This window comes from Helicoverpa zea, chromosome 8 (genome assembly GCF_022581195.2).
Source record: "Helicoverpa zea isolate HzStark_Cry1AcR chromosome 8, ilHelZeax1.1, whole genome shotgun sequence".
NCBI lineage: Eukaryota > Metazoa > Arthropoda > Insecta > Lepidoptera > Noctuidae > Helicoverpa > Helicoverpa zea.
The window spans coordinates 6,116,897-6,131,462 of NC_061459.1; the positions used below are offsets into that span (position 1 = coordinate 6,116,897).

The window sequence follows — 14,566 nt, forward strand, 5'->3', positions numbered from 1 at the left end:
AAGATTTAGAAACATTTTATATTTATGAACTTATCTAGTAATTCAATTTTTTTTTAAATAAATTAATACTTATCTACTTTATGACTTTAACAACAGAGATCATTAGGTACTTATTTTACTTTAGATACCTACTTAGTTATATGAACTGTATTGTGAATTTGTGAGTTTTGTAGCTCAAAACACATCTCGAGTGTAAGTAGGTATAGTTCTGGTCTAACTTAATGACGACTCGGAACATTACGCGTGTCGCTACGCAGAAACCAATTTTAGGTATGTATCAACACTCGACGGAGTTGTACCATATGGGGTATGGCACTTGTGCTCGAAAAATAGTTGGAAACCGCCTTTGATTTTGACGAAAGCTTTACTTAAGTACTTACCTATGCTAACGTATTAGGTAATATTTAGTAATATGTACCCATACTCCATTTTAGTAGGCAATACAATAGTTAACTAAAGAAAAATATTCTTGATATTACTTTTTATTTAAAAACTCAGTTTTAAAAAAGGCTATCTTAAAATAAGCGTAACTTTGTTTTCCTACTTAAATATTAATAAATTGTAAGAAGCAACCCTAAGCACGGCCACGGCACGGTTGCGGTCACTGAACTGTGCGCTATCGCATTGGAATAACAATCAAGCGGTCGAGCTTTTAAGGTTCATTTTATAACGCAGCTAGGAATTTGTAGGTAGTTGGGAACTTGTAGGTGCTTATAACAGTAGGTATGGACTTTTTTGTATGGAGTGATTTATCTGTTACGTAGTAACTATTATATAATCTGTGGTACGAGTCTTACTGGGTGCATAAAAATAACCGAGTATAAATAATCTCTTCGTCATAGAACTAACTATCACATTAACTTCACTGATACTAATAACCTCAACAACATCAACCAAATGGGAGGAGTAATTTCAGTAGGGTGATACCTTTGAAAAAAAAAAAACAGGCAAAGTAATTATTTATTATTTCAAATAGCCCTATGAAAGTTCTTTTACGACAGACTAGTTGCAGGGTGCCAAAGATTCGGTCCTATGAAGAAGAATCCGCAAGAAACGCCATAAGGAGATACTCTCTTAAAAAAAATACAATAATTTAAAATCGTTTTCAAGCTATTCATGAGAAAGTTATATAATGCAAATGGAGCTAATTATGTATTATAGTTCGGCCATTCAGAGAATGCGTTCCTGACACGTCGCGATTGAACTGACGACGTAACTACATTCATTGATTATTGATATAATAATGTTGTTTTAATGCTCCTCAATTGTTAAAACGGTAAACAACCAGCAAAAATATTTTTATCGTAACTGCAACGCCATTGCAAAGTTACGTCGTCAGTTCAATCGCGACGTGTCAGGAACGCATTCTCTGAATGGCCGAACTATAATCGATTGTACAAAACAATTTTAGTGCTAAGAAAAAAATATTTATACAATTCGAAACCTATATTCGGTAACTAAGTTCTGAAGCAAATATTGCAACTTGCATTCCGATTTGCTCGTCTGTGCGGAAGCACTGCCGTGCCCGTGGTCGCCGTAGAAGCATCATGTGAAAATAAAAAGGCAAAACATATTATTTTCAATAAAATATGTCTTTAAAATCCTGAATTTTATAATACGCCTTTTTAATCAAAATGTTTTTAACTGATGTTTTGTTGAAAATAATACACAACTCTGAGGGCTCAGTGTCTTAGGGACAGTAAGTTCTGATGTTAAAATTTGTAAAAGCAGACTTATTAAGTGGATATTATATCGATACTATTATGACAACTGCACAGCACTATGCCAATATAACATGTTATTGTAAACAACATTTATTTCTAAATATAGGTTTTTATACAGAAATAAACCAAAATATAAGTACTTTCACCATCAATTCATGTTCCCGTAACATATTTTTTATAAAATGTGAATTATTTTATGTAGTTTCTAGCAAAAATAGGTTCCTAACCTGTGTAAAGACAATCCAGCTTGATTTTGGTGCTTCCTAGCACCACACTTCACAATACAACACATAGGCATATTCGTTGATTATTTCACTATTGAAATAGTAAAGTCTTAAAAGTAAACACGAGTGATATTCTATAAAATAGCAAAAATAAGTCACGAAGAGCACCTATTTGACAGCACAACTACCATGACATATATGGCCAGATATGGCACGCACCTACAAACAGGAGGTTTTCAAAAGTAAATGTCACCATTTTACGCAATCACAAAAATATTGTTGTCCCTGTTTTCAAATACACTTATCTGCTTAGAAAGAGTGAGACAGAACTATGTTGCATAGTTTGTTTCATATTTATATAACTATAGATACGTCAATATCAAAACGGCGTCTCCTTATAATTCTAAGCTCGATGATTTTAGCTCTTGCTTCCGTGGATAGAGTATAGAGTGCCGTGTTGTGTCTGTCGAGCTGTCGAGTGCCTCGATAGCTCGATAGGCGGACTTAAAAAGAACGGATATCGATATTGGAATTTGACATTGACACTAGTTGGCGGTGACACTGACGTACAGTACATAACCTATCTTTAACTAAGCAAAATAAAAGCGCGCAGCGCGCAATTTATAATAAGAACAAAAAACATTGTATTAATTTTATTGGAGACTCGTGCAGTGAGAAATATACAAAATGTTTTTGCGGCAAATTGTGCGCATTTTTACGTATCCAAAATCCTCTGTTTCACTAAACCTAGATCATAGTTTACGAAAATGTAGCAGAAACTTCCATCGTGCTTCAAATTTGTGTATTAGAATGTTCATGGAACATGAAAACAAATATGCATATAGTATTCTAGAAAACAAAGGATACGCTATCAGTTTAAGTAATAACATCTACATCAATAATCGTCCGAAACTGACTTTAAGTGAACAAGAATTTAAGGAAATGCTCCTAACAGATTGGTCCAAAAAGTCACATATTGAATTGTTCAATTATTTTCCTAAATTTGGGTTATATTGTTCAGAACACAATTTGAGCATTTCCAATGAGATATTTGATACATACATAGACTATCTCACGGACTCTTTCAAATTGGCTACTGACAAAGAACTGGAATCCATATTTCATGCATTAAATAATTGGCCTGAAGTAGAATCAATAAGGACTAGAAATTTTATAGAAGTTTGGACTGCTCTAGATGATGAATGCTTAAAGCGCTATAAGAACTGGTCACACAGTGAATTATTATCCTATATACCACTTTTTTATATGGTGAATGTTACAAAATATAGTGACTTTTTTGTTAAAAGCTTGCAGAAACTGGCAACCAAAGCAAAACAGTTAACACCAGGCCAACTTGTACAAACTATGTTCTTTATTGGAATCTGGAGGAAATCACCATTTGATATGCATAATTTAGAAATAGAAATAAAAAGAAATTATGACCTATTCACTATTGATGACCTGGCTATCATGTCTATGGGTTTCTTCAAGAGTAAAACACCAATAAGAGATATGGACTTAGTCCTCAAAATGATTGATACAATAATAACAAACTCTAAAATTGTACATGAAGTATCTCTCGCTGCTTTATTGAAACTTATTCGTTATTCAACAAAACTAACCACTGATGATAGAATTTATAGACTACTGGATGCATTACAGCATGAAGTTCCCCGATTGTCTATTATGTGTAATGTGCATTTAGCTTTAGTTGGGACTTCTACATTGAATTTACATGAAGAATGTTTGCATAAAATAGCCAAAACTGTAATAAAATCTATTTCTCTAACAAGAATGAAAGACCTCGAAAGATTAGTGTTAACTTATAGCACATTTAATTTGGTACCCAAAACAGAAGAATGTTTCTTTCTTAAAGTAATAGAAGAATTAAGAAAGCCTGAGAGGATTCCAGAAATTAATAGTCATGGGAGATCATTTGCATGCTGCATAGCATATTTAGGGCTAGCAGGCTTCTATCCTGTGGATCTCATAGATAAAGTTTTTAATAAAGATTTTTTGAAATTGACTTATGGAACCTATTGTTATAACTATGGACGTGAAATCCTTACATTGAGTAATGTCTCCAAAATATTTTGCCCTGATGTCAATGATCATCTACAGGACAAACATGTTCAAATAATGGCCAAAAAATACACAGACTATATGCCAAGTGAAGAGTATATAAAACAGTATAATATAACGGAACGGATGGTCTTGGATGTCATGAAAGTATTGAGAGAAACTCGTGGTGGCTATGACTATGTAGTTGGTGAACATATTTTATCTCATTATCAAAGAGGAGGTAATCATACTGTTGTTAAATATAGCATCAATTTAGTAATAAGTTAACATACTTATACAATTTTATTTTTTTATTGAGTGTTTCAGACTTAACAAAAAAATTTTATATATTTTTTTCAGATATAGTCATTTGTAATGATTTAAGTGGAGCTCCAGTAGTCGTTAAAGATAAGTTTCCAGCTAGGGATTTTGGTTTACTGCGAAGGCCCCCTGATGGTTACACCTGGATAGTGTTAGTGATAGCTGGAAGAAATGCCATAATAAATGGCACTGACAATGCAACAGGATTTTTTACAAGTAAAGTTAGAGAACTTGAAGCAATGGGTTATCACGCAACATTGGTGAGTGTACTTGTTAACTTATTTATAAAGTTGAGTACCTACCTACTCAAAACTAAAAAAAACTGATTAGGTGGTAAAAATATACTAAGCCTGAATTAGATCGGTGCTCTTCAGTGTCATGAGAATCAATTTTGCACGAGCGTATTCTGCCGGTTTGTTCAGTTATACATATTTATCAGAAGTCAGCAGAACCAAAAAAAAAAAAAAAACTACCGCGCTTATTGATGGTAAACAACTGACATTGACAGATTGTTTAATCCACACATTTCAGCAGCAGCTCCACATTTGTAAAATGTATAATTATTGATACATAACCAGAAAATCGATTCTACATATAAAATCAAAAGCAAAAATAAGCAAGCAAAATAAATATTTTTTTTTTTTTATAAATAAATAAATAAATAGTTTATTTCACACAGAGTTTACAATGTTGAACTATGACTATATACAGTACACTCTTCCCGATTGAAATTCATTTTTATTTCGAACGCTAAAGGTAGAATTCCGTGGATCGCGGCTGTCGCAGCCGCGCGCGGCCTACGACCGTCGTCGGCCGCGCGCGACAATAGTCAACCTATGAAATTGTATGGCACCGCTGCCGAGGTCCGTGAAAGTCGCGCGCGGCCGACGAATTTCGTAAGCCAATTTTATGAATTAAATTTATGATTAATCGTTGCGTATGCTTTGTGTTTGCGTTTGTGTGAGGGCGCAGCACGGTTTTAAGGCCAGGAACACACGCGCACAGGTTTAAATACGGCTAGATGACATTGACGGAATTCCGAAAAAAAAAAAAATTACGTACCAATTTTTTTATTGATTTGGGTCGAGAATCATTAGCATAATTACGTCCTTGAATATGGCACGAATGCAAATCAACAGCTTTTATTTCACCTTTGCACCAAAAAAATTATAATAATTTGTTGACCAGTGTAATAGATACATGGGTATTTAACACGTCATTTTTTTAATTTTTCAGGTGCCGTGGAGTAAATATTCCAAATTAACTAAATTGGAGGAAAAGGCGGAGTTTTTGAATAATTTGATCACTTATTCCTTAAGAAAAACAAAATAAATCCTATACAAATGATATAACTTAGTTTTATTTAACGCCTATATTATTAGGTACTTTCCCTTCATCCCCAACACCCTCTGAAACCTAGTGGTTTCTGCGCAGCGACTCGCGCAATGTTGCTGACGACCAAAACTTTACCAAAAACTTATACCTGGGTAACCCACACCTACCCCTTGAAATTGAAATACTGTGCCCATTGGTACCTATTCATTTGAGTAGGAACGATTATCGAAGTAATTTTTAAGGTAATTAATGCTATTATTGACTGGAGGCTAGAGATAAAAGATATTATAGTTCGGCCATTCAGAGAATGCGTTCCTGACACGTCGCGATTGAACTGACGACGTAACTACATTCATTGATTATTGATATAATAATGTTGTTTTAATGCTCCTCAATTGTTAAAACGGTAAACAACCAGCAAAAATATTTTTATCGTAACTGCAACGCCATTGCAAAGTTACGTCGTCAGTTCAATCGCGACGTGTCAGGAACGCATTCTCTGAATGGCCGAACTATATATCTCTTAATTAACGCAAATACCTATCAAATAAAGTACTGCTTAAAGTAAGGATTCAATTAATGTATTTTATTTTTTACTTGAGATTTTAAATAATAAGTCAATTCAGGATTGATCCCGGTAGTCCTCCGGTAGAGACCGGAAGTCGGCCCCAACTTGGGGTTTAGAGTGGACTAGGCTAGGCAGATGGTGATTTGGAAGCCTCTTATGGATTTCATATAATTAAAGATTCGTGAGTGCGGTTATACCCTTACAAAATCATTGGGATTTATCATTTATTGATATACCTGCAATACGGTATTTTTCCAGCCTGGTAAATTCCAGTTGTAATCAACTGTCAAAAACTGTATGATACTATTTACTATACTCTGTGCTGTATGAAAGTATGAAAATGCATGACGTCACAGGTTTTTTACATCAACCTGTATACTTATTTTCCTTATCACAAATAACAATAATATGCAGTTAAAATATTTTTTCTATCCAAATGATAAATGAAAGTGTCATTATTTTAAGATGTCCGATCAAATAACTATGCTATGACAAAAGATATAATAATAGTCAATATTTTTTTTTACACTTATTATTAGTCGCTCCCTATACTGTCAATTAAATTGTACAATATTACGAGACAGTTATTCCATCACGATCGCTCGAAATCATTGCACAATCCTTAAAATTAACCAGGCAATTAATTAGAATTCGCCTTTTAGGGAAAACCCAGAGACGAATACTACAGCAGCTGTGTTTTACAGTTTTTACACTATGGCAACATTGCTTCTGTGTCCGCCCGATGATTTCCAAAGCAATTAATTTTACTCTATGGTAACGCATCAGCCAGCCAGCAGCTTGCAGACATAATAACGGATTGGGATATTTTCGCGCCCGGTTCTCGTGCGAAGGAAAAGATCTCTACGTTATGTATTATTCTTCAAACTGCTAATATAAATTATTTATAAGTAATATTTATTCTGTGTCATCATGTCTCAAACAGAGGAACCTATGGACGTTGCTGCAGATGTTGGGGAAAATTCAGTATGTAGTGATTCCTTTTTTATGCTGTATAAGTTCTGAGGATAAATTCTTTATCGATTAATCGATTTTTTCGTCATAGAATGGATCATCAAGCGACACTACTTCCTCGAGAGGCAAAGAAGGGGATTTCGAAAGTAAAATTGAAACTGATCGTTCAAAAAGATTTGAGTTTCTGTTGAAACAAACTGAGATTTTCTCTCATTTCATGACAAATACTCCCAAATCTGGCAGCAGTCCACCAAAACCAAAAGCCGGCAGACCTAAGAAGATCAAACAAGACGTGGAGCCGGGCGGAGGGTCAGCGGGAGAGTAAGTAACAATGAAACTAACCTTTACCTTGGCTGTAACAAACAATAAACATGTGTTTCGATACAAATGTTTATTGTACTCGGTTTTAGTTTCGTGACACGGAGTCACATACACGAATGGCAGTGTTACACTAAAAGAGTATTAATTATTTTATAAAAATAAATAAATGATTTCTTTAAATGTCTCTAGCCACCGCCACCGAAAGACTGAACAGGAAGAAGACGAAGAGCTACTTGCAGAAACAAACACTAAAGTAAAATCAATATTCCGTTTTGAAGCTTCCCCGCATTATATTAAAAATGGAGAAATGCGTGATTATCAAGTAAGAGGTCTTAACTGGATGATCTCCCTGTATGAAAATGGCATCAATGGTATCTTGGCAGATGAGATGGGTCTTGGTAAAACATTACAGACTATTTCTTTGCTTGGATACATGAAGCATTTCAAGTAAGATTCATTACATTTTAAAATCTAAAATCAATTAAATTGAGTTAATTTATAAAAACGAATTTTGTTTAAGTTGTGAATTTATATATTTTTTTGTAATTTCTTATCAGAAATGTCCCAGGACCGCACATTGTTATTGTTCCAAAATCAACATTAACAAATTGGATGAATGAATTTAAGAAATGGTGTCCATCCCTGAGAGCTGTATGCCTAATTGGTGACCAAGAAACTAGGGTATGTTTCACAGTTTTTTTCTTATCATTTAGAATTTACTGTTTCATCAAATTACATTTTAAATTTCCCAAAGTATACATACAGAGGCAGATCTGCCATAGTGAGCTCTGAAGGCATGCTGTATCCATCAACCCTAATTTATTAATGACATCACACATCTTCTTTTTATGTACTCTCTTTTGTAACTATGTATGTAGTTCCTTATATATTTTCCCTCTTTAATCGCTTATGTAGGAGAACACCCTATATATTCTTTCCTCTCGTATAATCATTGGCAAGGATATTGAGCCCTGACCTTCACCAGAAGTGATTTATTGCCATAATTGTACGGTGCACAAAGCGATCCCCACTCTTCCACCAAGAGCTCATTATCCGTGCCGATAACTATAACAGTCTCTCTTGTGTAATCCCTTATGAATACACCTAATTGTTGAATTTATGTGTATTTCCAACCATATTGGATATGAAGCATATGTTAACCTTTTCACTCATATAAATACAAGAAATATGTATGTTTTTTACTGTAAAATGTTGCACAAATTATTGAACACAATTATTTTTATCAGAGCACATTCATTCGAGAAGTCCTGATGCCTGGTAACTGGGATGTTTGTATTACATCTTACGAGATGATAATTCGGGAGAGATCAGTATTCAAGAAATTTAACTGGAGATACATGGTGATTGACGAAGCTCATCGAATCAAGAATGAAAAGTCAAAACTTTCGGAACTGCTTAGAGAGTTCAAGAGTATGAATCGGCTGCTGCTCACTGGTACCCCACTGCAAAACAATCTCCATGAGCTGTGGGCCCTGCTCAACTTCCTGTTGCCTGATGTATTTAACAGTTCTGATGTAAGTGGCATTACTTATTTTAGCTTGTACAATTATAGCTACATTGGTGAGCTCTTTTGGTAAAATAATTTAAATTGCAGGACTTTGATTCTTGGTTCAACACTAATGCAGCTCTCGGTGACAATCAACTAGTGTCTCGGTTGCATGCAGTGTTAAGACCATTCTTACTTCGTCGCCTGAAGTCTGAGGTGGAAAGGAAACTTAAACCGAAAAAGGAGGTGAAAGTGTATGTAGGTTTGAGCAAAATGCAAAGAGAATGGTATACTAAGGTCCTGATGAAAGACATTGACGTTGGTAAGTACAACATAATTTTTGTTAATGAGTTTATAAATCCTATGATAAATCAAACATGATATTCTTTTTAGTAAATGGTGCTGGCAAGGTTGAAAAGATGCGACTGCAGAACATTCTTATGCAACTGCGCAAATGCTGCAACCATCCTTACCTATTTGACGGTGCAGAGCCTGGCCCACCCTACACAACTGACTTGCACCTTGTGTACAACTGTGGAAAACTTGCCATCCTTGACAAATTGTTGCCAAAACTCCAAGAGCAGGATTCTAGAGTACTGATATTTTCCCAAATGACCAGGATGTTGGACATTCTAGAAGATTATTGTCTTTGGCGGCAGTATAAGGTAACTATTCTTGAACAAATATTGCAGAAATATTAACTTAATAATTTTATAAGCTTGAAGCATTTGATTTGTGTATCTAGCATGGAGACTAAACAGAAACGGTAAGCATGTGTAAATTTTTCAGTACTGCCGTTTAGATGGCCAAACACCACATGAAGATAGAAATAGGCAAATCGAAGAGTATAATGCAGAAGGAAGTGAGAAATTTGTCTTCATGCTGTCGACGCGCGCTGGAGGTTTGGGTATTAACTTGACGTCGGCCGATGTCGTCATAATTTACGATTCCGATTGGAATCCGCAAATGGATTTGCAGGCTATGGACAGAGCACATCGTATTGGGCAGAAAAAACAAGTTAGTAGATAATCTAATAAATATATAAATATAAAAATAGGCTTAAACAATCACATAAGAGAATAAAATGCTCTCATAATCCTTAATTACACTTATTGTGGGCCACATAAAAATATACCTATCTAACTGTACATACTTCTTAAACAGGTAAGAGTATTCAGACTCATTACGGAAAATACGGTGGAAGAGAAGATTGTAGAACGAGCTGAAGTGAAGCTCAGGTTAGACAAACTCGTGATACAATCTGGTCGCTTAGTTGATCAGAAGAGTCAGCTCAATAAGGACGAAATGCTCAACATGATCAGACACGGTGCCAACCACGTGTTCTCGTCTAAAGATTCTGAAATCACTGAAGAAGATATTGACGTCATATTAGCTAAAGGAGAGCACAAGGTAATGTTTTTACTATTCTCTGTTTCTTTAAAATATTAAATATCGAGATTATTATTTCCTTTTAACGTATTTTCTAGACTGAAGAGTTGAAGCAAAAACTGGAGAGTCTAGGAGAATCTTCACTACGAGCCTTTTCCATGGACACACCTGGCGCCACAACAGATTCGGTCTACCAGTTTGAAGGTTTATTCTAATTAATAGCAATATAATTTCAAAATGAGAGATAGAGGGTATAATATTAATCATGCAAAACACTACTATATAATCGCGAATATTCTATTTAGGGGAGGATTACAGAGAGAAGCAGAAAGTGTTACCCATTGGTAATTGGATAGAACCGCCTAAACGCGAGCGTAAAGCTAACTATGCAGTGGACGCGTACTTCCGAGAGGCACTGCGCGTGTCCGAACCGAAGGCGCCTAAGGTACAGGTAAATAAGTGTAAAGAGCTAAATGCGGAGGTCAGCGCAGCACTCTACTTGGTGGTGGTTCTATGGCATTACAATTATCAACTAATTCATGTACTCGTATTATTTAAATTGATTAGCTCTTTATACTGGCATTATGTAGTTCATACTGTTTCTGCTGTTTAATATTTATTTATTGTGCCTTATTACTTATTTAGAACTAGAATATCACTATCAATTCACATACATTATGTTATATACTATTCATATCACTTTCCTACAATATATCTATTGCTTTATGTCGTAGTTAGTTTTCTATAAATGGCATTTGATTGTATGGATAATGTATACTTTTCTGATGTGTAGGCACCTCGTCCTCCAAAGCAACCGATTGTGCAAGATTTCCAGTTCTTCCCGCCACGACTTTTCGAACTTCTGGATCAAGAAATATATCACTACCGCAAAACACTGGGGTAAGGTTACTTCAAGAGAATATTACTTAAAGTTTGTCAAGATACTGCCTCTCAGTGTCCGTTCAGGTAGACCGGGTCGGAGAGCATCGGCGCGCATTTTTCTTTTCACACAGACCGGAGCCGATCGGCTGCGCGAGCATTAAAGAGCATGCAAACGGAGCCAAACGTCAAGAAAAAATACACGATCGGAGCCGGTCGGCTCCTCTTATTATTTCACACCGACCGAGCGCATTCGAGCATTCTCAATGACAAAAGCAGTGCGCATGCAAAAATAAACCTTACTTCAAATACTAAGTACTTAATTTTCAACGTGTTAAGAATTTGCTCTGCTCTCCGAGCCGGTCTGTCTGAACGGGCCCTTATACAATATTTTTACTAGGTACAAAGTTCCTCGGAATCCCGAGTTGGGTCCCGATGCTGCCAAGATTCAAAGAGAAGAACAACGGAAGATAGATGACGCTGAAGCTCTTACTGAAGAAGAAATACAGGAGAAAGAACAGTTGTTAACTCAAGGTAAAGTGTCATTGTTTTAATTTTTAATAACTGATTGTTGTCCAGTTATGGTCATCATAATTATCAGTTCACTCAATAAAACACTCTAATTTTACAGGGTTTACCAACTGGACGAAGCGAGACTTCAACCAATTCATTAAAGCAAATGAAAAATATGGTCGAGATGACATTGAAAACATTGCCAAAGATGTTGAAGGCAAAACTCCTGAAGAAGTTCGTAAAATATATTGGTTTAAAAATTAGGACTCAAGTTATGACTCACTAATACTCAATTAAAATTTCTCACAGGTTATGGAATATTCTGCAGTTTTTTGGGAGAGGTGTCACGAACTTCAAGATATAGACAGAATAATGGGACAAATTGAAAGAGGAGAGGCCAAAATACAAAGAAGAGCGTCTATCAAAAAAGCGCTGGATGCTAAGATGGCGCGGTATCGAGCTCCATTCCATCAATTAAGAATCTCGTATGGAACGAATAAAGGAAAAAATTACGTTGAGGAAGAGGACAGGTGATGTTATTTTTAAAAAATCTGCCTTAATTATTTTTTTATAGTGATCTTTGTGTCAAACTCTTGTGAATTCCTGTGTAACCGCACATAGCTTGGTACTACACTGTTGGAAGGAGGAACATTGCCGCATTTAATGCCATTGGCATATATAAGCAGAAAATGTATACCCGTCGGCTTGTGGGCGTTATTACCCTACCACCAGCCGACTCACATACAGTGCACTCACTATGTGTAAATATGTTCCAAATTATATATTTTTTGTTACTGCTGGAATCAAGAATATAGCAAAGTATGTACTAACTTGTAAACTTTTATAGGTTCCTCGTGTGCATGTTGCATAAATTAGGCTTCGATAAAGAAAACGTGTATGAAGAACTTCGAGCATCAGTACATGCTGCACCACAATTCAGATTTGATTGGTTCCTCAAGTCCAGAACAGCCGTAGAATTGCAACGCAGGTCGGCATTAAATTATATTTTATTTTGATTGAGTTGTACAAATATTTACAAAGTATTTACTAAATTGGAATTTGATCTTTGTTTTGCAGATGTAATACTCTTATAACTTTGATCGAAAGAGAAAATCAAGAACTTGAAGAAAAAGAAAGAGCTGAAAAGAAGAAAAAGAGTGGTGCCGCCAATCAAAATACACCTGGCGGAAATGCGACTGGCAAAGGCGCTAATACAAGTAAACGCAAAGCCGACAACACACCTGATACCGCCCAAAAGCACAAAAAGAAGAAAAAGTGAACCTAATGTGGTTCAACACGCAATTGAATGATTATAATTTCTTAAGTAATGATTAAGATGATTAACATTGCAATGGTAAATAAACCTATTGTCATGAATGTCTACCACATTTGTTTTAATGGATATTACTAATATAAAACCTTTAAATGAAATAGTCTAGCTGTTTCACCCGCATCGTCCTGGAGAACCACTTTCCCGTACCTTTAAAACCTGGGGAATAAATAATAGCTAGTAATAAAAAAAATATTTTAAATAAAAATACAAAGGAATAGATAAAAGAATTTATTAGCGCAGGCTTTTAACACACACTGTTGGTGTTTTATTAAGAAATATTTGGATACCCAATAACAGCCAGTTTCATCATCAAAACTAAAGCCAAAGTAATGTCGTAAAGTAAAAGGAACGGTCAAATTTCCTTTTTTCGCGATTTTATCTATTAGTTTTGCTGTTACTTTAGCCGGGAAAAAACTAATTACACCGTTACTTTTACTTTATGACATTACTTTGGGTTTTACGTTTGATGAAGAATCTGGCTGTTAGTAATTGCACAAAACTACAATCATAACAACTGTACATCTCTTAAAAGAACTCGATGTCGTCAACGTCCGCTGAATGCCAAGCACAAGATCGTACGTATCCCTCCTCTGCCCCTGCCACCCGCTGATACCAATAATTCCATTTGAGTAGGCGCTAAACAATCTCGATCATCCTCAGAGTTTTATCCCAACTATGTTGGGGTAGGCTTCCCGTCTAAAAAAAATCGCGCTCGCTCGCCTCGCACCTGTACAAACCCAATCTATTTCTTTTTGCGTTTACTTTGTCAGTCTTCAAACTGAAAACTATTCACATAATACACAAAGTTAAGGGCGGCTAAATTGTTTTCTGGCCGGTGTGGCAGATAGCCATGCCACGCCGCTGAGTATAATGAATATGTCCCTAACCATTTGGTGCACTACCACACGCCACGAACCTTACCTAAGTGTATTTACGTCTTACTTAAGCTAAGGTTCCGCCGAAAAATGGTGAAACGAAAAGGGTTCCGAAGCCAAAAAAATTCGGGAACCGCTGGTCTAAGCAGACAGAGGGACGATGAGCCACCCGAACTCACCCCCCACAGACCCACGCCTACGGTGGCCGGGAGTCATCTCGCGACACCCGGCGCCCATGGTGTCTACCTGGTCCAGCGCGGCGGCCGGGATGAGAGGTGCGAACTCTCTGGCGTTCCGCCTCCTCCTTTTCGAGCATGATCGCTTCGCAGAAGGAAGCGACGGCATCCCATTCCCTCTCGCCCCGGACCATGGCCTGAACCAGGGCCGGACGCGAGAGGTCGCCGCCGCCCAAAGCCTCGACGAGGACCCGGCGGTGCCCTTCCCACGCAGGGCACTCCTGGACTGTGTGGTCCACCGTGTCCTCGGGGCTGTCCGCACAGTGGTGACACCCGGGCGCCTCCTCACGACCGATTCGGTGCAGGTA

The 14,566-nt window shown here is 36.5% G+C and overlaps 2 protein-coding genes across 3 annotated transcripts; both read left to right on the top strand.

The window, feature by feature from the left end:
• Window positions 1-2,455: 2,455 nt before the first annotated feature.
• LOC124632619 (FAST kinase domain-containing protein 5, mitochondrial) lies at window positions 2,456-5,679 on the top strand. The gene is made up of 3 exons (XM_047167513.1): window positions 2,456-4,250; window positions 4,370-4,590; window positions 5,567-5,679. Exons 1-3 carry the CDS (start codon window positions 2,636-2,638, stop codon window positions 5,660-5,662), a joined length of 1,932 nt encoding a protein of 643 aa, XP_047023469.1. The 5' UTR covers window positions 2,456-2,635; the 3' UTR covers window positions 5,663-5,679.
• Window positions 5,680-7,008: 1,329 nt separating this feature from the next.
• Window positions 7,009-13,197, top strand: LOC124632301 (chromatin-remodeling complex ATPase chain Iswi). Of its 2 annotated transcripts, none has more exons than XM_047167083.1 (17): window positions 7,009-7,217; window positions 7,297-7,526; window positions 7,716-7,973; window positions 8,084-8,207; window positions 8,774-9,061; window positions 9,142-9,355; window positions 9,427-9,698; window positions 9,823-10,050; window positions 10,198-10,443; window positions 10,521-10,626; window positions 10,728-10,873; window positions 11,216-11,322; window positions 11,702-11,835; window positions 11,933-12,048; window positions 12,124-12,344; window positions 12,662-12,802; window positions 12,892-13,197. In XM_047167083.1, the coding sequence occupies exons 1-17, from the start codon at window positions 7,164-7,166 to the stop codon at window positions 13,091-13,093; spliced, it is 3,087 nt and encodes a 1,028-aa protein (XP_047023039.1). In that variant the 5' UTR covers window positions 7,009-7,163; the 3' UTR covers window positions 13,094-13,197. The 2 variants fall into 2 exon arrangements, with proteins under 2 accessions (XP_047023039.1, XP_047023040.1); XM_047167084.1 differs by having other exon boundaries at window positions 10,728-10,867.
• The last annotated feature ends 1,369 nt before the right edge of the window (window positions 13,198-14,566 follow it).